Here is a 24979-nt window from a genome sequence, read left to right as displayed (position 1 = left end):
TTGGTTACCGGGTATGCACACATCTCAGGAGGGATAGTGGTCCTCTTTTCTAAATACTTGAAGTTTCAGCTCCCTCCAATTTTCTGTAGGATTTCTGACTAGGCCACTCCATGACCATACTGTGCTTTTTCTTGAGCCACTCCTTTGTTGCCTTGGTGGTATGTTTTGAGTCATTGTCACGCTGGAAGACCAAGCTATGCCCCATCAGTATTCTGGCTGAGGGAAGTTTCCCATCCAAGATTTTACAATACATGTCCCTGTCCATTGGCCCCTCAATGTGGCAAAGTCAGCCTGAACTTTTAGCAGAGAAGCTGCCCCAAAACATGATGTTTTCACCTCCATGCTTGACTGTAGGGATAGTGTTCTTGGGGTCAGAGTCAGCATTTTTCTTCCTCCAAATGCGGCGAGTCACATTAATGCCAAAGAGCTCAATTTTGGTCTCATCTGAGCACAGCACTTTCTCCCAATCCTTCTCTAAATCATTTAGATGTTCATTGGCAGCTTCAGATGGGCCTGTACATGTACCTTCTTGAGGAGGAGAACCTTATGGGGCGCCAAAGGATTTCAATCCATGGTGGCGTATTGTGTTACCAATGGTTTGTTTGGTGACTGTGGTCCCAACTGCCTTGAGATCATTCACAAACTAATCCCGTGTACTTTAGGGCTGATCCCTCACTTTTTTCTTGTATTTCTTTTGTATTTCTTCCATTTGCCAATAATCGCTCCAATAGTTGTCTCCTTCTCACCAAGCTTCTTGCTGATGGTCTTGTAACCTATTCCAGCCTTGTGCAGGTCTAAAATATTTTCCTTGAAATCCTTTGACAGCTCTTTGGTCATGCCCACGATGGTAAGGTTTGAATGGAAGAATAAGATTCTGTGGACAGGTGTCTTTTATTCATATAACGAGTTGTTGTTAGGAGCACCTTCATAAATTGACAGGACTAATCTGTGGGAAACAACATTCTTGCTGGTTGGTAGGGGATCAAATACATATTTTACTCACTGAACTGCAACTTAAGTTTTAACATTTGTATCATGCGTTTTGTCTTGATTTTTGGTTAATATTCTGTCTCTATCATTTAAAATACATCTATGATAAAAATTATAGACCCTTAATTTCTTTGTAAGTGGGCAAACTTACAAAATCTTCAGGGGATCAAATAATTATATTCCCCACAGTATGCAGTGTATTTGATGTTTGAAAACAACATAGCATTAGCTAGCATGGACTTCCAACAGGCTGAGTCTATTGCCTAGAGGAAAACCGTAGCAGAAGAATAATAGCACATTGGACATGGGTCACGTAGACAGGCTGTACTATGTGAAGACTCCAGCAGATGTTATCATGTTAGTTTTCAGAGCCAGAGTGAGAGGAATTAATCACAACCTCTTTCTGGACACACATTTCACCAAGAATCAATCATTCCCATTCTGTTATTTAGCCATCACTGTAACATTTGTTAGGAGAATAATCATCTGATTATAGAACAGAGAAATATTGTCTCCTCTTTCCTAAACAACCCACAGTCATGCAAACTGCAGTAAATTGTACAGATGTCTGCATTCTCTCAGCCGTCACAAACTCAAGAAAAGGAAATAACAAAACTGCATTCTCTGGAGAAAGAAAAATCGCAACAATAAAATGATAGAGCAGCTCCATATTGTAGAGGTCTTTAGATTATATGCATTATCCTGTCCCCTGTTCCTTACATAGACAGACCTGCAGATGTATTGTGTGAGAACTGACATGCTTCTGCTCCCAGGTGCTGCTTTGTAGTTGCTCAGGTAATGACCAAGAACCAGTTCAATTGGAACAGAAGTGTTCCAACTTCTAAACTACTCACCTGAAGATCTATGAACCAGGGGCGTGGAGGATCTACATAATCACACTAACCATGCCATGGTCCAAATAATCTGGAGTACCTGTATTTTAGGGGCATAACAATTGTATTTATAAATATATTTCAACATACTAGAGTTGATAATAAACCTTTGTGTCATCATCATAAAAACAGATCCTCATTGTAAGGGTGGACAGACTTTTTGAAAGTGGTGGGTTTCAAGCAGCTTCCCTGCTACTTTAATTCCTGCGTTTTATTCTCATCTTCTGACTAGCCCCTGTTTAGACCTTAAAGTAATACATAAAGGCAAAACTTTCTATTTCATTTTGGATGGAATGGAGAGGCATTAGAACACTTGTCAGTTTTTTTTTTTTTGTTTTTTTTTCATAAAAATGTTAGTGTAAGCATGTTTAGGGCAAAATATAAGAGAAAAGCACTCACAATATTCTGATGCACAATATCCACAAGACTTGTTGCAGCACTAATTCCCAGTCAAATACAGACATGTGCTTAACCCAAATTTATATAAATCCAAATAAAAGCTCAAGTTCGTACAACTATGAGAAAAAAAATCAAACACCATTTGTGTGCAGGTGTAATCAAAAAAATTATTCTAAAGTGTGAATTCTTCCAAGTGATGTTCACACCACCTCTGTGATAAAAAAAAAGTGAACGCTTACCAGATGGTAATGACCCCCACTTTGTGAGTGGTCATGAACCGCGTAAAAGTTATGTCATCATAGAGGACCCACTAGGAGAAATACAGGACTCCACCAGTATCCACAAGCAGCATAAAAGGTATGTGACCACAAGGGATCTACAGTAGACATAGTGCTCCACCGACATCCACATAGAATGATCTCATAAGCAGTTTATGGAAAGAGTACAACAGGGACACTTCCAATAGTGTAATTCAGATAGGGACCGTTTATTTAAAAAAGGGTTAAAAATACAAACATAAGCCTGATTTGGGTCTTCCAATCTGGAGGTGCGGGTTGGGGACTGGAGTCGCTGCTTAGAGCTAAAGATCTACCTAAAGCCCTGTCTGTTATTTATAAGTAATTATTCACAGATACTACCACGGTTTTGGCCTCCTTTCGTGCGGCATGATTGTGGGATTGCTCGCAGCTGGGCAATGATGATTGGGATGGTATAGGGACCACCTTGTTTGCTAGATTGGTGTCGGCGCCTGATCACTTGATACAGTTAAAGTTCCTCCATAGGATATAATACACTCCTGCTAAACTAGCAAGGATTTTCCCTGCTCATCCTTCGAACTGTTGGAGGTGCGATGCCCCATGGAGCAGTTTTTTTTACATTGCCCGCACATCCGGCAGTTCTGCGTGGAGGTGGTGGACTGTGTCGGGTTGATCACGACAATTGCTATAAGACCATCTATAGAGGTCTGTCTTTTAGGCCTGGTAGATACATTGGTACCCAAGCAGGTAACTTGCATTTTGCTCACCCAGCTCTTGTATTGTGCACACAAAATGATTATTTTGTCCTGATAGAAACCGATGGCCCCCACCATCATGGCCTGGAAGGCATTGATAAATAAGCCTTTGCTGTTGTATGAAGCCACATATCTAAACGGAAGGATACCTGATAAGTTTAAAAAGTTATCAGGTGGTTGGATGGAAAATAACTCCACAGGTTGTGATTAATTGCCCTCCTGCTTAGGGATTCCCCCCTTTTTTTTGTGGCAAGATGCTGGGTTTATGTGGGTCTTGATGGGTGCTTTGATATCTGTTATCACAAGGGGGATATAGTGTTGGCTGCTGTACTTATGTTGTATGTACTATTTTTATATATCTATCTTTTTTTTTTTTCGTTTTTCATTATTATTATTATGCTTTCTTCATTTCTTTATCAGGGGCTCAGACAGAGGATGTGCACCACGAGGAAGGTGGAACTTTTTGTCAATTCTTTATTAATATACCAAAGTTTAAAGTGCATACATGATAAATGGCAATTCAGAACCCTACAGATACTCCTTGGTTGAAACATCAGAATATCAGGAACAGCAGCATAATAACAGGCATGTTTTCAACATGGAGAAAGAATGGATTTGTGTCTGTTTGCCTGGCCCATTATAGCTGTATAAGCTATAAGGAGAAAAGTTAGCTACTGCATACAACAGATCTAGCATGTCCCTTAACACGAACAAAAATTAGAGGGAGTAAAACTGAAAAAAGGAAGAGTGGGGGAAAAAAAGGAAGCGAGGTGAACCCTTCCTGAAAGGGTAGATGATCAAGGAACGCTAGGATTGGCAATGAACAGGAAGGGAAGAAACCTGGTCCTCTCACCTCCCAGTGTCAGAGGGCATACCAGTCCCCAGGCAATACTAATGTTATGCCACAAGGCCTGATGGCTGAAACAAGTTGACTGTTTTACAACTATTCCACGTCATAAAGGATATTGCCATTTGACATTTACCCGAGTTCTAACTGTCCCTCCAATGGTTCACAGTACACAGAGACATCAACAGTCTATCAGTCTGAGCATCGGGTGGAGCTGTGGGTTGACGGAAGGTAGCAGCATCTCTACACCCCCTTGGCAGAGTTATCCTTGCTTTTCATGTGGGCACAAATTCGACCTGGTCTTAAAAGACCATGTCAGTGACATCTGCCATCAGTCGCATGGCAAGAATCTTGGTCAATAGCTTGAGGTCTATATTTAAAATGAGATGGGTCTATAATTCTGACACAATAACGGATCTTTCACTTCCTTCGTGGTCACTATGATGTGAGCTTTAGTTTGTCAGCCTCGAACAAGGACCTGGAGCCCACTATACTGTACATTTAAGTGTAAGGAGACCGAGAGTTAGGGAACATGCATTCGTGACTTAGCTACTGATACAGATCTGTGAAAGCGGAGACAGGAAAGCAGGGCATGTCTGCTTCTTTGAGGTATGTGTTGATAGCTAGCAGGGTATCGTGCTGCGTTGTCTGGGGAGACTTAATATAGTATAGGGATTCATAGAATCTTTGGAAGGCCGTGGCTATTTCACCTATAGGGTGAACTTTATAGCTGGTTGGAATCTAAGAACTCAGGGATGAATGAGCGGGTCTGTTTTTTCTTCAATGCCAGAGCAAGGATCTTCCCACACTTGTTGCCATGTTCATAAAATGTCTTTTTGCACCTGGCAATTACAGTTTTAACCTTGTCCCTAAAAGAGATTTTAGGGGGTCACGCAGTACTGTAAGTTCAGCTAATACCAAGCATGCCAGAGATCTTTGTAGACCACTTTGAGTGTCTTTTTTGCTTAGTCTTTTCTTTATTTATGCTTGGTTCTTAGTTTGATCAAAATGTAGGTTTTGTGCGTTTCCCATGCAAGCTTGGGATCACAATCTGGGCTGCCATTCTTGGAGAAGAGCAACAATCATTTTCTAGTGATTTCTGCATGTACTGTATGGACTGGTTTTGAAGAAGGGAGTAAATGAGCCCCCAAAGCCAAGGCCTGATCGACGAAGACACCAGATCTATTTCCAGAGAGATGAGAGCATGATCAGTGGTGAAAATCGTTCCTATAGAGGAGGATTGGGATTGGGAGATGGAGCTTTTTATTGTCTGTTTGTGCTCCCATTAGGGGGATTCGCCCTCTCTATTGACCTGTTTAAGGTTATCCATGAGAGTGAAAAAAAAATCCCAAATTTTGGGTTGTCCCCAGAATAGTAATAGAGGGAATTTCTTCCAATGGAGAGATTAGTTCTGGGGGCATCCAGGGATTACATCCCTGTTTTTGGCTATGGGACAAGAAGTAACGTAAAACTCTCCCCAATGAGAAATGGATGGCAAAAAAACTGGCAGGGGCTATAATCAGGGCCGTCTTTAGCGCAGGGCAAACAGGGCATCTGCCCTGGGCCCAATGTTTGTAGGGGGGCCCACACTGCTACCCGCGAATTGGGGCCCCAATGAAGGTTTTGCAGAGTGCGCAGAGGACACAGGATGGGAGGCTGTATTCCCATGCTAGCCAGCTGAGAGGGGGCGGGGCCGGGAGCTCCACTGACACTCTGACCCCGCCCCCGTGCAGCCTGTATGCTCGGAACAGAGCGGCTGTAGTGAGAGCCAGTGATCAGAGTGGGAGCGTCAGTGGAGCTCCCGGCCCCGCCCCCGGACCTCTGTATTCCCCAGCCAGTATAGAAGGGGCGGGGCCAGGAGCTCCACTGACACTCCCACTCCGTTCACTGGCTCTCACTACAGCCGCTCTGTTCTGAGCATACAGGCTGCATGGGGCGGGGTCAGAGCGTCAGTGGAGCTCCCGGCCCCGCCCCCTCTCAGAATACAGCCTCCCGTGTCCTCTCTGCACTCTGCAAAACCTTCATCGGGGGGCCCCGTTACCCGCACAAAGCATCAGTGGAGCTCCCGGCTGTTGTAGTGAGATCAGAGAATGGAAGCCCCGCCCACAACTCTAAATGTATGTAGTGCGTTTGGCTGCCTAGGTATGTCCTTGCACCCATAAAATGCCTGACTGCTTAAACCCTGAGCTGTGTTATTCAACTGTCATGGTGTACATTGCTGAAAGTTCTCTGACCATCACCTGTAGCATGTCCGCAGTCTCTGATTGTCTCCTGCAGTATGTCCGCAGTCTCTTATTGTCTCCTGCAATATGTCCGCAGTCTCTTATTGTCTCCTGCAGTATGTCCGCAGTCTTATTGTCTCCTGCAGTATGTCCACAGTCTCTTATTGTCTTCTACAGTATGTCCACAGTCTCTTATTGTCTCCTGCAGAATGTCCGCAGTCTCTTATTGTCTCCTGCAGTATGTCCGCAGTCTCTGATTGTCTTCAGCAGTATGTCCGTAGTCTCTGATTGTCTCCTGCAGTATGTCCACAGTCTCTGATTGTCTCCTGCAGTATGTCCACAGTCTCTGATTGTCTCCAGCAGTATGTCCGCAGTCACTTATTGTCTCCTGCAGTATGTCCGCAGTCTCTGATTGTCTCCTGCAGTATGTCCGCAGTCTCTGATTGTTTCCTGCAGTATGTCCGCAGTCTCTGATTGTCTCCTGCAGTATGTCTGCAGTCTCTGAACCTCTCCTGTAGTATGTGTATTAATGTGCCCCTTTACTTGCTCAATTATTTAGGATTGCTCCACTGCTCAGTGAGAGGTAATGATGTGCATTAACCTGTAGCAACCAATCAGCGAACAGTAGTGATCTGCTTTAATCTCTAGCAGCCAATCAGTAAGTGGTAATGATGTGCATTAACCTTTAGCAACCAATCGGCAAGCAGAAATTATGTGTTGTAACCTCTAGCAACCAGCCAGCGAGCAGTAAGGATAGGCTGTAACCTCTGGCAAACAATTGCAATCACTGCGTGATCTGCTGCAGTAAACTGATTTTGAGTCTACCTGCTATTTTTTCTATGTCTCAGAATGGAGGGGGGGCCCCTAGAAAATGTTTGACCAGGGCCCAATCAAAATTAAAGACGGCCCTGGCTATAATCCTCCCTTACTCTATCCAAACTTTAAAAAAAGTTCTTCCTTTTAGTTCTTTAATATGTAGACAACCTTGCTCTCAGATTAAAACACTTTCCTATCTCTGAGGTCATGGCAGCCTGTAATACATAGACTGTGGCATGAAAGTAAGGTTGCATAGACTTATGAGAAGGTCAGAGATGAGGCCACAAAATCTAAATATTTTTCATTGTACCATTATCATGGCATGATTTCTTCTCCATCTTTGCATGAATTAACGTAAATGTATTCACAATACAATAATCCCAGGCGAAAGGTTTTTTGAAAGGAATTGTTTGCTTTTCCGAAATGCAGTGGGAATTTGGATATGTGTGGATAGGTTCTGCTTACCACTTAATGAATTAAGATTTGGCAAAGCCAAAACAGTCTCACTGAATAATATATATGACATCCGATGACCCGAGCAACACAGATAACCCATCGGAGGAGCACTGTGTGGAAACTATTAAGAACATGTCCAGTTGGCTTTAGATATTCTTCAAGTTGAATTTGAGAGTGCTTAGTAATGAAGGAGATGAGCTTACTCGCTAAAAGAGAGGACTAATACGACAAGCATTTTTACTCATTTGGCAAAGGGTGCAGTAAAAAAGCTGTTACTGGAGCAGTATTTTGTTTCACAGGAGTCCTACGGAAAGGGAATATTTGCTCCCACAGGTTTTTTTCTTGGAGATATATCCTTTGATCCAATGCCGCATACACACGACCGTTTTTTTCATCAGAATAAACCGCTGAAACAGACTTGCCGATCAAACCAAAGTCTGATCGTTTAGAATGCAGTAACGTACAACGCGTATGACGGGAAAAGAAAAAGGAAGTTTAAAAGCCAGTAGCCAATAGCTGTCCTTGCATCGTTTTTGGTCTGTTGGACCAGCATACAGACGACTGGTTTTCCCGATAGGAATTTATTCAGTCGGAAAGATTTAAAACGTGTTCTATTTCTAGGTCCGTCAGAATTTTCAAAAAAAAAAAAGTCAGCTGAAGCCCACACACGATCGCAATATACGATCAGATGATTCCGTCAGACTTTTTCTGCCTGGAAAGTCCAACCGTGTGTACACGGCATTAGAGTATTTGCTACCTCAGAGGTTTCTTAATGTACTCTTTACTTTGCTGAATCAACAAATGTGAGTTCTAGTCTGTTGTCATTGTTCTACTGACTGTTCCTGCCTTGGTGGCTGTTTGGTCTGTGGACATCTGGCACAGTGAACCTTGCTGCATTTCTGTGAGCTGAAACCAAAATGTATATCCAGGTGGGCAGCTCCTATTGTCCGATCTTTTGCTATCCATTTGTGACCAATTTTAGTAAGGAGAAAACTTGTTTTACGTAGTTATGCCAATACAGAAAACTTTTCAAACCAGGAAAGCAATAAGCCACTTTGATGACTTCCCAAGTAAAATACTGTGATAAACATTTATAGACTTTCACCAAACAGGACCATCTAGTACAGAAGATTACCTGTATTATTTAAAGCCATCTGCTATAATCTAAAGATGTATGTTGTATATCTGACCTAAAGCTTTCCAGTAATGAATTCTAATACTTATTCTGTCACATTTGTTTAATTGTGACTGTAAAAACCCACAGAGTAAGTGTGCCACTTTACCATCATCAATAAATCTGTTATGTAATAAGTATTCTCATAAGAACCATTTTCTAAACCCCAAAATATTGCAGCTTTCCAATCCTTTGATGTGTTGGCTAAATCAGGTTTTCTTTTTTGGGGCTTTTTTTCCCTTTACTATAATGTGCTGATCCTGCCAGTAAAACACTTAAAGGAGACAAAAAAAACATACATAACTATCTATGTTGCTGCAGCATCAATCAAATGCTACAGCCCCCCCCCCCCCCCCCCCGCTAGCTCTAAGATGGAGGACCAAGCAATCCCTTGACCCCTGAGCACTCAGTTCTCTGTCTTGACTGAGCAGAGATCGACAAACCAGCACAGCACACTCCAAATCCCAGCTTTCAATGTCCAGTGTCAATAGCTTCAGTAAAGTTCAATCAGATCAGGACGGTAACCAGGTGCCATGCTATTGGATCCTGCAGGTTCCAAAGAAGATCTTGGATGATCCAATGCAGCTCAAGCAACAAGAAAACGGGAGTGTAGGATCCTCATTAGCATGACAGTAATAATTTATTCTAAGAAAAAAAAGCACACTTGTAGTTAAAATTCTTGCCATTGAGTATGAGAGGTAAGAGATGGAGACACCCCAAGGCTGTGTGTGTGTGTGAACCGACAGTTCTTGATCTTCTTACTGGCATCAAGGGGAATCGCTTTGATAGCTGTCAAAAAGCAGGGTCCAGCAGCATTACCCACTGAGGAGGGGGCGGTACAGGGGGTGGTAGCACATTTTAAAGGAAAATTCTTCTTTCTCATACCAACATTTATATAAAGCTGAAGTTTATACTGCCTAAATTTTGCCCTCCTTTGTTTCCCCTCCCCCCTCAATGTGCTAATGAAATGTTTAATAATATCTTTCCATTTTCATCACATACCTTTAATGTAAACCAAGTGTTGTCATCACTGGATCTGCGTCGTTCTCTCTCTGCAATGCTGGTAGATCATGGCTTGTGAAAGGGACCTGCAGAGTGCTGTACATAGCTTCCTGAAAACATTATTATTATATAGGATTTATATAGCACCGACAGTTTACAAAGCGCTTTTTCAATATAGTGGGGACAGTAGGATTACAATACAGTTCAATGCAGAGGGAATAGGAGGGCCCTACTCGTGAATCTTACAATCTAGAGGGAGAGGGAGGTGGTACAAAAGGTAATGGCTGCAGTGGATGATCTGATGAAGGTTACCTGGGTACAGTTCTTGGGTAGAAGTGGCGTAGGTTTCCCTGAATAAGTGAGTTTTCAAGGATCGCCTAAAGGCAGACAGGGTAGGAGCTGAGCCGACATACTGGGGCAGGGAGTTCCAGAGGATGGGAGAGTCTTTGGAGAGGTCCTGGAGGCGAGCATGGGAGGTGGTAACAAGGGAGATAAAGAGCAGGAGGTCTTGGGAGGAGCGGAGAACATCACAGCACCTTTGCCTAAGTACTCCTCTCAAGAACCCTCGGCCCTGATGCAAGCAGTTAGCCAGCTATTTGGATGAGTTGTGTGAACATCAACATGCCTTTATGGGCAAATATCACGCTGGAGTAGTGGGCATTCCTAGACAGATTGTATTTTCATGCAGACTGCCCTATCCAACACCAGCATCTGATGCTGATGTTAAATGTACAAAAGAACTGAAATACAATGAAGGAAGAGGGGCAGCCTATTGACAATAAGGATGGGGTTAAATGATCTTGAATGTCCTTCAGCCAGGAAATGAGGGGGACTCTACCTGATGCAGCTTCTAATGCACACTGTGGGAAGCAAATTCAAAGTAAGCACTTTCAGTATACTAGAGGAGCCTGTACAACTGTTCAAGACTGAAGTTAAGGCCGGCTTTCACCTTTAACAGACAAAAAGGGAGCAAATAAGAGGAGTTCTATGTTAGAGTTTAGATACACTTTAATTTACTCTAACTGGACTATAGTTCTCCTTATGCCGTGTACACACGATTGGACTGTCTGGCAGACTTGGTGACAATCCGCCCATGTGTGGGCTCCGGCGGACTTTTTCTTTCCAAAAGTCTGGCGGACTTAGAAGTTTTGACTCAAAATTGTCCGCCGGACTCGGCCGTCTGTGCGCTACTCCGCCGGACTTTTGAAATCAACGGACTTGCCCACACGCGGAGGAAAGTCCGTTCATTTTGAACGCAGCTCCAGGTAGACGGGACTAGCAAAGGAAGTCAATGTCGCCAGCTCCATCTGTGAGATTGACACCTCGCTGGCCCCGTCACCTGGTATGGACTTAAAGGGGAAGCCCTACTTCGAAAAAAACGGCGTGGGGGTCCCCCACAAAGTCCATATCAGACCCTTATCCAAGCACGCAGCCCGGCCGGTCCGAAAAGGGGGTGGGAACGAGCGAGCGCCCCCCCTCCTGAGCAGTACCCGGCCACATGCCCCCAACATGGGGGGTGCTTTGGGGAAGGGGGGCCCTGCGGCCCCCCACTCCATAGCACCTTGTCCCCATGTTGATGAGGACAAGGGACTCTTCCCGACAACCGTGGCCGTTGGTTGTCAGGGTCAGCGGGCGTGGGCTTATCGGAATCCGGGAGCCCCCTTTAATAAGGAGGCTCCCAGATACCGGCCCCCCACCCTATGTGAATGAGTATTGGGGTACCATGTACACCTACCCATTCACCTGGTGAAAAAACATGTATAGAAAAAAACAACACGTTTTTAAAATAATTTATTGCACAGCTCCGGTGGTCTTCCGTCTTGGGGGGTCTTCTCGCTATCTTCTGCTAGCTCTTTTAATAGCGGAGGAGCCCGGCTTTCTTCTTTGTCGCTGCCGCCGCCGTCCGGGGATCTTCTTCACACTTCGGGGGTCTTGTCCCCCTCTTCAGTTCTTCTCGCTGGGCCACTGCTATCTTCTTATAGCCCTTTTACTAGCGGTAGCCTGGTCTTCTGTTGCCACCGCCTCTTCTTCCGACTTCGGGGGTCTTGTCCCCCTGTTCGGTTCTTCTTGCCGGGCCTCCGCTTTCTTCTTCCAGCTATTTTACTAGCGGTGGCCTTGTCTTCTGTCGCTGTCGGCGCCTTCTCTTCTGGCGGCGGCGATGACAGAAGACCGGGCCACCATTAGTAAAAGAGCTATAAGAAGATAGCGGTGGCCTGGCAAGAAGAACCGAAGAGGGGGAGAAGACCACCGGACGGCGGCGACGAAGAAGAAAGCCAGGCTACCCCAATACTCATTCACATAGGGTGGGGGGCCGGTATCTGTTGGATCCGGGAATTAAAGGGGCCTCCCGGATTCCGATAAGCCCCCGCCCGCAGACCCCGACAACCAACGGCCACGGTGGTCCGGAAGAGGCCCTTGTCCTCATCGACATGGGGACAAAGGTACTTTGGGGTGGGGGAGCCGCAGGGTCCCCCCTTCCCCAAAGCACCCCCCATGTTGAGGGCACGCAGCATGGTACGGCTCAGGAGGGAAGGCCGGTCGCTCGTCCCCACCCCCTTTCCTGACCAGCCAGGCTGCATGCTCGGATAAGGGTCTGATATGAACTTTGGGGGGGACCCCAAGGTGTCAATCTCGCTGATGGGAGACCGCGACATTGACTTCCTTCGCTAGTCCCGTCTACCTGGAGCCGCGTTCAAAATTAACGGACTTTCCTCCGTGTGTGGGCAAGTCCGTTCATTTCAAAAGTCCGGCGGACCTCCGCTCCAAAGTCCGTCGGTTTGTCCGCCAGATAGTCCGATCGTGTGTGTACGTGGCATTAGAGACATTGAAATGAAAACACAGCACTGTGTATTTAATCAAGTTGTAGGTCAAGGTAATGTCATACTTGTAAATATGCATGATACAGTATGTTCCTAAAAAAAAAAAAAAATCATCTTTGTGGAAACATTGTATTCCAAAGAAACACAACATTTTAAATTTCACCCTGATAATGTTTTATGTTCTTCATTCTATGCCTATTATGTAAGTTGCAGGGTGACAGATGAAACAGTACCCCCCAAACCGATGTTTCAAGAATGATGGATGTTGCGGAGTTGCATCACCCACTGGTTTCTTATGTGTTTCAGAAAATGATATTTTGACATTTCTCCTGCAGAATTCTGGTCCGTCTTCAACTTCCTCCATTCCATTTGCTGCTTTGTCTATAGAAAAAATTGCAAAGTAAATTGCAAAGGTTCCTATTGGGAAGCTGGTAACTGATGCAGACTTTGGAATCCCCATCAGATGTTGGGAGACTAAACAAAACATCTATCCAACACTGAAATACCAACTTTTGCAGAATTTAAAACTTTAAAGCTAAACTTTAGGCAAACTGCTAAATTGGCCATTGAAGCATGTGTAAGGGAGCCGGTTTACCTGCTAAAGTGTTTGTATTTGCATTCATCTAGTCCCAAGGTCTCTTTATCTCTGCCATATAGCACAACCAGCCTCAGTTCAGCTTTAATAAGCAAGTCAGCATCAAGTCAGTTCGATCTAGAAGGCTCCTTTTAATTACACCAGAAACAAGTCTGTTTTTAGCTTTCATATTTGATTTTTTTATTATTGTACAGTATATTGATATAAATTAGTATCTCTGTCTTAATGCCCATCTCAAGTGACATCTCTGCAACATTCTCTTGTGATCCCAGGCTGGCTAAATAGGGCATCCCTAGATGGTGGGGTCGTGACAGCCTGGGTGCACAGAAAATGAGTTGACTGGTACTGGCCGTCACATACATCCATTTATGATTACCTGCTGCATCATTGTTTTTCTTCCTTTTCCTATAGGCTATAAGTTCGGTGGTCTGGAGACTCGTCTTTCATCCGGTGGAACTTTTTAGTCTTACAATAGGCCAGAGCCTCCGAAACATCATGAAAGAGATACCCAGCCAATGGCAGCTCCCAGTTTTCTTGCTGTTGTCGCTGATTTGCATCAGTGTGTTGGTCGCAGCCTACACCAAGAGGAAGAACCCAACAGCTGAACCACACTGGACTAGACCAGCTATCACTGGGCCCAACAGTGTTAAGGGTGCAGAGACCTCTACTACTGTTACTACTCTACGAAAAAACAAAAGAACTAAATCTACAGAATAAGAACATTACCTACAGATTCTATTTTGGAGGCCAGATATATTTGTTTTCCAGTGTTGTGTGTTTTATACAGGCAGGTAAAGTCATGTTTTACTCATTCAGGAAACAATTACTTAAAATATGAGTTTAACTGAATTTTTTTACTCAAGACCAAAAATTCAGACCAAAAATTCAAATTTTTAATGACGTGTATACTGTATTTGCCAACAGCGATACAGCTTTACAGAACTGTACCAAGTGCCACCAGACTTGACTAAAATAATTTTTAACTTGTCAGACTGGCATTTTCTCTGGAAATTACCTTTTGATTTGTATAAGGCGATAGTCCAGCAGATTAAATAGTTAGCATTGTGGCTTTGGCAGCTGGGTTGTAATTCTGATTTATCCTAAAGGATAAGTATTTTTACATTTATTAAGCAAACTTGTTCTTGTATTAGTGGAAGCCATTGTATGGAGTATAATATATACTTGATGTAAAGTGGGAGTACAATATACTACCTTAGAGGTTAGCACTTCTGCCTTGCAGCACTAGGGCCATTGGTTTAAATCTCAACCACAACACTGCCTGCATGGAGTTTGTAGGTTTTCTCTGTGTCTTTGTGGGTTTCATCAGGTTTCTCCCACGATCAGAGACATGCTGGAAGGTTAATTGGCTCTAAAATGACCCTAGTGTGTATGTATGCATGCATGTGAGGTAGGGACCTTTAGATTGTAAGCGCCTTTTGAATATACAATATATGTGAAGTACTGTGTAAAGGGTCAGCACTATATAAATACCTTTAATAAAAAAAACTTCACAAACACACAGTGGTGGCTGGTGCTCAAAATTTTTGGGGGGGGTGCAAACAAACTAAAAAATTCTGAAAAAAAAAATATCAATTGCACCCTCACGGTGCCCCATAAAATGTAGCCACGGTGTCCCATAAAATGTACCCACGGTGCCCCCTAAAATGTAGCCACGGTGCCCCATAAAATGTAGCCACTGTGCCATATATTTAAGCCACTGTGCCCATCAAATACAGCCACTGTGCCTCATAAAATGCAGCCACTGTGCCTCATAAAATGCAGCCACTGTGCCTCATAAAATGCAGCCACTGTGCCTCATAAAATGTAGCCACTGTGCCCATCAACTGCAGCCACTGTGCCCCATAAAATGCAACTGTGTCCATCAAATGCAGACACTGTGCTCATCATATGCAGCCACTGCGCCCATCATATGCAGCCTCTGTGCCCATCATATGCAGCCTCTGTGCCCATCAGATGCAGCCTGTGTGCCCATCAGATGCAGCCTGTGTGCCCATCAGATGCAGCCTCTGATCCCCCCCCCCGCACGCTTGTAGTCTGACCAGCACACACTTACTCCATCCTGGTGGAGAGTGACGGCGGCGAACTGTGGGACATGAAGCAGGTGAAGGCGGCAAGCTTCTGTGTCCTCTATGGCTCTCTGTCCTCCCTTCAGTTACATTAGGCATCCAATCACGGCGCCTGTACCTTCAGCCAATCAGGCAGCAGGTATTAGATATTTGCCTCCTGATTGGCTGATAGGCGGTTCCATGTTAGCAAAGCAAATATTAAGTGTTTTGCGCTCGCATTTCACCTATTTTCAATTGTATTAGAGCCTATGGTTCTAATCAGGTGCTTTAAAAACAATCTCCCCCCCCGTCACTGGAATTCAAGCACCCGGCGTCCGAAAAGGGGCCAGGTGCCAGAATAGGGGGTGTCTACAGCGGCCAAGAATAGATTTGTGCAATGCATGAATGTGGACACGCACTGCCACTGCAGACACTTTTCATAAATAATACCACATAAGAGGAAAAAAGGAACACGCTCTGTATTATAAAAGCAAGGTATTTTGGACCCATTCGTTGCACAGATAGATCCAGATGGATCAATAAAACATTTACTATGGCCTTATAATAGAGAGAGGCTTCCTTTTCTCCCTTTTATGTTGGTATGCTTAAGAAGTGTATTGCAGACTGTTGGTGAGCCGTCGCCCATTTGTCTAAAATTTTGGGTTACAGCACATGTAGAAAAAAGGAGAAATGAACAATTCTGTTTAAAAAAACATCTTTAACCACTTTAGTACCAGGCACTTAGACACCTTCTTGCCGAAACCAATTTTCAGCTTTCAGCGCTGTCGCAATTTGAATTACAATTGTGTGGTCATGTGACATTGTACCCAAACAAATTTTTTTATCATTTTGTTCCCACAAATAGAGCTTTCTTTTGGTGGTATTTGATCACCTCTGCAATTTTTATTTTTTGCGCAACAAATAAAAAAAGACCGACATTTTTTGAAAAAAGTTTTTCTTTGTTTCTGTTAATTTTTTTGTAAATAAGTAAGTTTTCTCCTTCAATGATGGCCACTGATATGGCTGCACTGACAGGCACTGATTAACACCAATAAGGTGGCACTGATAGGTGGCACTGATGAGTACTTATGGGTAGCACGGATGGGCACTGATGACACTGATGGGTGGCATTGCTGGGCATCACTGTTCTCCTTTATTACATGCTGGTGCCAATCAGTGCCCATTTGTGGGCACAGATTGGCCATTTATTTGAGCATGTGGCCATGGGGTACAAAGCTGGCCATCCACATGTTGCACCCTTCCCTGGTGGTCCAAGTGGCATCCCTGGTGGTCCAGTGTGGTCTTCCGAGGGGGGGGGGGGGCTGCGCTAATAAGAAATCAGTGCAGACCCCCACCTGTGATGAGAGTTGCCGATTAGCTACTCGTGTCTGTCAGACGCGAGTGAGGAAAAGCCAATCACTGGCTCTTCCTATTTACATCATGATCAGCCGTGATTGGACACGGCTGATCACGTGGTAAAGCGCCTCCGTCGAAGGCTCTTTACCGAGATCGGTGTGGTGTGTCAGACTGACACACCGAACCACTGATCACTGCAATGGGGGCGCGCCGCAGCTGTTATCCCGAAGGACATCATATGACGCCCAGTCAGGATAACTGAACCACCGCCCGGCTGTCATTTTGCTATAGGCCGGGTGGGTAGTGGTTAAGAAACTTGCTGTGCTATAAACAATAGAAATAGCCACAATGTTTTGTAACCCTTTGCAACTAGAATTCCTGTCCCCGAGTACCCCCAATAGGTCATGTTTTTAGGATTTCCCTCAAATGAAACGGCTGTGGTAATTACTAAGGCAGCGAAAAGGATCAAATCACCTGTGCAGAATAATGGAAAGCCTGTATTCTCAGCTCCACCCTCCTGCCACAGCCATCACAAGCTTTGCTAACAGATTATCTATGTATGTCTTTTATGGGGAACTTCCCTGTACTGCTTTTGGAAAGGGGTCCAAAACCAAAACATTGGGGTCTCACCACCAGTATCCCATAGAGTTAGAAGAAGCCAGTAAGTGTTTAACCTTGCTTATCCCCTTGTAACTATAATATCAATTTTGGATGGACTAAACCTTTAAATGTTGCCATTGAAATTATGTTCCTCCCTTTTTAAGCAATGCTATTATGGAAATGGAGTTATTCCCTTCCTAAGTAATGAGTCCAACATGGATCAGGAATTTTTCACACTACTTTTTCAGCACAGAACACTTATGTTTTGCCGGCCAATACCTTTGGCTCTAAAGGTAAGTGATCGTTCAGTTCTGTGTTCAGGGGTTAACTAGGTTAAATTATTGTTAGTCTTCGGATAACAAGAATGTAGGAAGGGCACACGAGCCTAGTGCATTACCAAGGGTGCTGTTAATTAGAATGTAAAACACAGACAATTCACACATAGCCAGATGAGTGTAAGGCTCATAATATAAAGCACGATGCGACTCCAACTGAAACATCAATTTGTACTTCTTGAAAAGCACAGACGACACCCAATGCAGAGCAGACGCTGTTGTGCATCAAGGGTAAACCACCTTCTTCAGAGCTTTACCCCTTAAAACGCGTTAGGTCTGCTGTCCTCTGCTCTGCATTGCATTGGGTGTCATTTATGCCTTTATAGAGCTAGAGAGCATTCATTGAGAACTACAAGCCGACAGCTGCTGTCATGTATCAGATAAGACGTGTATAAGTGAAATATAATGATTTATTTAGGAAAGTGAATAATATAAATACAACCACACAGTGCAATAAATCAACCAACAGAGACCCCCAAACAACAACAGACAGATATGTACAATAAATGGGAAATACCAGGATCGTAAACGATAGGCAGGCCAGGATCATGCACAGAGGATCAGTAGATAAACAAGGGCAGTCCAGAATCAGAGACACAGGCCAGGCCAAGGTCATACACGGGGAGATCAGCAGATGGGATAAGGAACACAGGACAGGACAGGGAGAGGATGGACGGATCAGACTGCAGGACAAGGATGATGGTAACAGGTGGGACAGGGAAGGGACCAGGACAGGGAAACAGGATCAGAACCACAGGTTCAGGGCGCAGGAACAGGTTCAGAATCAGGCTCAGGATCACAAGCAGCAGGTCAGGGCACAAGGAACAATACCAAGGCAAACATATGAGTGCTTGCCAGCTATTTATAGGCCTGTGATTGGCCTCAAGTGACACCTGATTGCAGGAGGTGCTGCCTGCTCCATACTGCAAGGATCCATCCGCTGGTGGACGCCAGTACTGCAGCCCAAAGATGATATAACATCAGCAGGGAAAAGCTCTCCTGACAGCTCAAAACTGACAGGAGACACCTGCTGGTGGACCTCAGTACTGCACGCCAAAAGACAGATTATCAGCGGATGGAACATTTCCTGACAGTACCCCCCCTTAAAGGAGCTGCCTCCGGACGCTCCAACTAGCTGCTGCTGGGACAAGTCCATGGCATCAAGCTGGGCAGCAGGCGGAGTCACATTAAGCTGGATATGAAGACAGTCTAAAACATTAAACCAGGCAATGGGCATTTCAAGCTGGACAGCAGGTGAAGACATAACAGGTTTAGCAGCAGGCACATCGAACTGGGCGGTAGGCTTCGGGTCGTTGGGTTGGGCGGCAGGCTCCAGGTCATCGGCAGGGTCCAGATTGTCGGACTGGGCAGCAGTCACCTTGAACTGTGCAACAGGCACACCAAGCGGGGCAGCGGGTACATCAAGCTGGGCAGAGGGCACCGCAAGCTGGGCAGAGGGCACAGGCGCTTCAAGCTGGACAGCGGGCACTTCAAGCTGAGCAGCGGGCACTTCAAGCTGAGCAGCGGGCACAGGCACTTCAAGCTGGTGCAGCGGGCACCGCAGGCTGGACAGCGGGCACCAGCACTTCAGGCTGGACAGCAGACAGTAACACCTCAGGCCGGGAGGCTGGCACATCAGACCGGGAGGTTGCAATTCAGGCACCGGAATGGCAGGCTGGAAGGCAGACACATCAGACTGGAAGGCATCGGGCTGGAAGGCCGGCACATCAGACTGAAAGGCATCGGACTGGAAGGCCGGGACATCAGACTGGAAGGCATCGGACTGGAAGGCCGGGACATCAGACTGGAAGGCATCGGACTGGAAGGCCGGGACATTAGACTGGAAGGCATCGGACTGGAAGGCCGGGACATCAGACTGGAAAGCATCAGACTGGAAGGCCGGGACATCAGACTGGAAGGCCGGGACATCACACTGGAAGGCATCAGACTGGGAGGCCGGGACATCAGACTGGAAGGCATCAGACTGGAAGGCCGGGACATCAGACTGGAAGGCATCAGACTGGAAGGCCGGGACATCAGACTGGAAGGCATCAGACTGGAAGGCCGGGACATCAGACTGGAAGGCATCAGACTGGAAGGCCGGGACATCAGACTGGAAGGCATCAGACTGGAAGGCCGGGACATCAGACTGGAAGGCATCAGACTGGAAGGCCGGGACATCAGACTGGAAGGCATCAGACTGGAAGGCATCAGACTGGAAGGCCGGGACATCAGACTGGAAGGCATCAGACTGGAAGGCCGGGACATCAGACTGGAAGGCATTAGACTGGAAGGCCGGGACATCAGACTGGGAGGCATCAGACTGGAAGGCCGGGACATCAGACTGAAAGGCATCAGACTGGAACACAGGAACTTCAAGCGGAGAGACTGGCTGGATAGCAGGCAGATGTTTGGCAGAATCAGGTGGGTGATCAGGTTCAGCTGGCATGCAAGCAGACTGGAGCAGGTTGGTTGGTGTGGAGGCAGGTTGTGTTACTGGCAGGATCAAATGGGTAGGAAAGAACTTCCGTCTCTTTTTAGATTTAGCTACTGAAGTCCTGTAGGTAGCTGCAGATCTATAGGTAGGGGATGAAGCAGACTGGAGAGAACGGTTGGAATATGGCAGGGAAGAGGTAACAGTGGCTGGAGGAGGTTCTCGAGGGATAGTAGGCCACGGGAAAGAGGCAGTTGGATTAAAGGCAGGATATGTGCAGCAGGAAGAAACAGGGTATTGATATTTGGTGGGGAGTAGAGTATATTGGGCTGAAACTGAGGTTGCCATAGGTGATGGAGGAAGAGACTCTTGGGCCGGCAGGTGTTTGGTAGCAGAGAGGGTTTGTTGTGGGCTGGCTGTGGCTGATTGCAAAATACCAGACCATGCTAAAAGTAGTGGTTGTACAAACTGCGGGTTACATACTGCCTGTCTAACAAGGGATTGTACGGAATCAACACATTCTATTATCATCTGTTGGGAACAGGCTGTGTAATGCTCAAAAAAGTTAAATATAAGGGTAAGGCTGTACTCTGGTCTCCTTTTTTAGCCCCCAAAAGCTGCTGCCAATCATACAGCAGCCTCCTTATCATTGCATCAGGTAGCACGTGTAGATATACTTTTTGTTGGCTGACCAAAGTTCAGCTTTGAAGTGCACATGTGATCAAACTATGAACATTTAAAGTATGTATGTTTCTTTAATTGTACATCACGGGACACAGAGCCATAGTAATAGCTATGTGGGTTATAGTCCACCTTCGGGTTCTGGACACCGGCACACCCTAAACAGGAAGTTGTCTCCCTATATAACCCCTCATATGCTGGAAGTATCTCAGTTTTTTCGCCATTGTCTAAGGTGTTGGTCACGAGTGAAGATGTGTTGCGCTGAGGTCCACTTGAGCAATCCCTGCTGGGGCCAGATATGCATCTGAATCCATTGAAAGTGTCTTTTTTTGGGCCAAATTGAATGATAAACAGGCGTTGTGTCCGAAGAAACGAGGTCTTTGCTTGTAAACACTTCTCTTTTTAGAGAGCTGGATCCTGGGATCTAGTACTTTGGTATTTTAAGCCATAAAGTTTTACTGGTGGGGTGCTATTACAGGTCCAGGACTGTGGGGTCCATGGTTCTTGAAGGTTTGTTAACGGAACCCACCGTGAAGGATGAAGATTGGGCCTGTTAGTTTTACCACAGAAAACCCTGCGGCGGGAAAAGTAAGTGAAATTTTTAAATTTTGTTATGAAATGTCTCCTTTAAAAAAGTAAATATTGTCATGCCTAAGTGTCACCACTGGGTGCTGTATGGAGCACGTACCTCACATGCTTTGCTCAGAGATCACGCTGTGTCACAGAAGCAGCAGGCTTTTTTCCTCCGGCTAGCAGGCAGACCTCCAGTGAGTTTGGGGGTTTGCTTCCACCAGACGACCCCCACCTGGACTGAACTCTCCCCCTCTTCATGAGGCTGAGTATTGAGGGAGAGCTAAAAAAAGAACCACCACTACGCGGCGGCTTTCAGGTCTCCCCTCCCTCACACACAAGCCGATCCCATCAGATTGGAGGCCCGCGCGAGAAAACTATTTTTTGAAAGTGAAAGGAGGGGGCGCGAAGTGACAGAAGGGGCAGGGCTTAACGCGGCATTGGCGTCCTCCAACATGGGAGTGTGTTTTTGAAAAAAAACCTCCATTTGTCAGAGGGACACAAAATCAAAGAAGGACATGAAAGAGGTTGGTAACACAGGCATTTCCTATTTTGAATATTTACTATTTGCATCAGGCTGAGCATTAATAGCAGTGGCAGTGGCTGAATATTGCTCAAGCAGTGGATGTGATATTTCCTCTGTTAGTACCTCTGCTTTGTGCATCAGGCTAAGGTCAGAAGGGTGGTTGAAACACCCCCAACAAAGAGCTAAAACGGTCTCTCTCAAGCTCTGGAAAACCTACTCATCTCTACAAATGGCATCCTCCCCTGAAAGATTTGCATTTGTTTTCAACACTGCAGCCCCTGTTAATGTTATTAAAAAGATATTTTTTCCTCAGCCAGGATAGGGTGGAAAAAAAAAAAGTTAGCGGCTTTAGTCGCATCCCAGTGTGGGACTAAATGTGACAGGTTCTCTTCCATTATCTAGAACCCTCAAACTGAGGAACTAGGGGCAGGAGAAGATGAAGTCCCTCAGGGGACCGTGGTGAGGCTGATGACTCCTTCTGAGGTGTCAAATGCGGTAGGATCAGCGTTCACAATCTGTAAGATTGATGGTGCAGTTTCTTGCTGAATAGTCCACTCCACATTTATGTACCCTTAACTAAGTGTTTGGGTTCGCTAAACCTACTCAAGCTGTCCATGCCTTTCCTGTCCATTACTGAAAAAGCTTTTTTTTATCTGAGTGGGATCACCCAGATAAGCATTTTATTCCCTCCTAAAAAGTTTTCACACTTTATCCTATGGGGGAAAAATTTCACTAAGGGTATACCAGCAAATAACACTGCTATATCCTCTGTGAATAAGAGTTTGACTTGTCTAGCAGACATTGCTCAAATGCTTAACGGATAAAAAGTTGGAATTCCTATTAAAAAAAAATAACAAAAAAAACGCTTTTTTCTCTGGCAGATTGAGTGTCTCAGCCTGCATTGACTGTAATTGGTTAATCGTTGAGAGACCTGTTTAAACAGGTGTTCAAGGTTATCCTGCTCAGCAGGCCCAGGATCTGGCAGCTTTATGTTTGCAATAGTTGCTATGAGAGATTCTATCCTGCAGGACTTGCGCCCTTCACTAAACGCCATGCAAAAAGCTCCTGGCTAGTCTTCATTTTTGCGGTGAAACACCTATTTGGGGATGTTTTGGATACTACATCCAAAGAAATTCTAGGGGGAAAAGTACCCCTTTTGCCATTTAAGAAAAGGAGTAAATGTATTTTTGGTTTAAAGCTCCTTCTCCTGTGCCAGGGGCATCAGCCTCCAGGCAGTCACGACGGCTTCCGCCATTAGGTTCAAAAGGTAATCCTCAGAGTTAACCCCAGGGACAAAAGAGGTCTTGGGGGAGGAAACTTACAATATACTCATATCATATCCTTATGAGGAGACACCCCCGCTCATTAGAATAGGAGGAATTCTTCTGCAGTTCTCAAGGATCTGGCAGGAAAAGTGTCGAGAGGAATGGGGGACTTTCTCAATAGCTCCAAGGTAACAAACTGCATTGAAGGCCGCAACTTGGTCTTCAATCCATACATTTACCAGATTCTATCAAGTGGATGTAAAAAGACATGAGGATGTCGTCTTTGGGCACACTGTACTGCAGGCAGCAGTATAAGTCCTCTGATCTCATGGTGCCCTACTTTTGTTGTGTCTCCCTCCCCTCAGTTGGCATTGCTCTAGGACATACCACTTAGTTATTACTATGGCTCTGTGTCCCGTGATGTACGATTAAAGAAAATAGGATTTTTATAGCAGCTTACCTGTAAAATCCTTTTCTTTTGAAGTATATCACGGGACACAGAGGTCCCGCCCTTCTTTCTAGTATACATGTGTATTACTTTGCTACAAAACTGAGATGCTCCCGGTATGGGAGGGGTTAGATAGGGAGGCAAGTTCCTGTTTAGGATGTGCCAGTGTCCAGCACCTGAAGGTGGAGTGTAACCCACATAGTAATTACTTTGGCTCTGTGTCCCGTGATGTACTTCAAAAGAAAAGGATTTACAGGTAAGCTGCTATAAAAATCCTATTATTTATAACAAACATTTAAAAAAAAAAAAAATCCATCTCTGACCTCTTTAGGTGCTTGTACCATGAAGTTATTCATTCTGGAAGTTCCTCAAACATCACAAACACTCCAAAGTCAGGCTTCAGTCAGTTTCTAACAAATACCGGCTGTGTGTTTACATTAGGAGGCTGACAGGCTGCCAAGACCTGCTCTCCATTCATAATAGATGTCTTTTGTTGTAAACTTTAAGGCCTCGTGCAAACTGGACGTTTTTGGATGTTTTTACAGCAGCAGTTTTTGACTGGGGCGTTTTTTGGCTTTAAAAAAAAAACACAAAACTAGTGGGTTCTGAGAGAGCGTTTTTACAATTGAAAAAACTCCTAACGTCAAACGCCCATAACCACTCAAAAATGCTGCTCACCAGCATTTTTTTATGTTTTTGATCCATTGAAGAAAAAAACATTTCTTCAAATAATAAAAAAAAAAATCCTAACGCGGAAATGCTAAAAAAAATAGTGAATAAATGCTAAAAAACACTATTACAAAAACTTTGAAAAACTCACTGCAAAGCTACTGGCATTTTTATAACATTATTTTAACACCCAGTGTGCATGAGACCTAAAGATGTTATTCTTTAAAATGTCTATAGCTACAGAAGGCTTGTTTTAATGTACTTTTATTCTCTGTCCATAATATGTAAGTATTTTAGTTTGAGGGTCAGCAACCCATCGATCTCAATCTACTGGTCGAACGCAGGCAGGAGCCAGGTAGATAACGATCTTGTCCCTGCATTGCCGACCCCAACTGGCAGAGCAGCACAGCAAAGCAGAGACATACCATAGCTAATCCACAGCACGCCCTTTGCTTCCATGCAGCAGTGACTGCCTCTACCGCCTGTTACAGCTGCAGGATGGCTTGGCAGGTTCTGGCTCTTGTGTGCATGTACCTGAGCTTTTCCCACAAGTTTACTGTGCTTATCCCAGCTGGCCCTCCTCTTTAGTCCATCCAGGCACTTGTGGATGACATCATGTGGAATGGATGTGAGATGATGGCCAGCTGGATCAGCATTAGAACAGTTAACCCCCTGTACCATGTCACCCTGACCCCCCCCATACCATGCCCTCCAAAACCCACAGTACTGTGCCCTCCTACCCCCCCCCCCCCCCATGCAGTACCCTGCTGACCTTCTGTCCTGCTCAACCCTGTCCATTACCCT

The 24979-nt window shown here is 45.1% G+C and overlaps 1 protein-coding gene across 2 annotated transcripts in view; it reads left to right on the top strand.

Moving 5' to 3' along the window:
- The window catches only part of LOC143935999 (chloride channel CLIC-like protein 1), a 325838-nt gene extending 311096 nt beyond the window's left edge, over nucleotides 1-14742 (top strand). For both annotated transcript variants that reach the window (XM_077460253.1, XM_077460254.1), the window contains exon 5: nucleotides 13637-14742. In XM_077460253.1, coding sequence (XP_077316379.1) covers nucleotides 13637-13942 — 306 coding nt within the window. In that variant the 3' untranslated portion in view covers nucleotides 13943-14742. The remainder of the gene's footprint in view (nucleotides 1-13636) is intronic.
- Nucleotides 14743-24979: the final 10237 nt, after the last annotated feature.

The sequence above is a fragment of the Lithobates pipiens genome, unplaced genomic scaffold (genome assembly GCF_037356315.1).
Source record: "Lithobates pipiens isolate NorthernLeopardFrog02 unplaced genomic scaffold, aLitPip1_a1.2 Scaffold_28, whole genome shotgun sequence".
NCBI lineage: Eukaryota > Metazoa > Chordata > Amphibia > Anura > Ranidae > Lithobates > Lithobates pipiens.
This window is presented reverse-complemented; position numbering and strand designations above follow the sequence as displayed.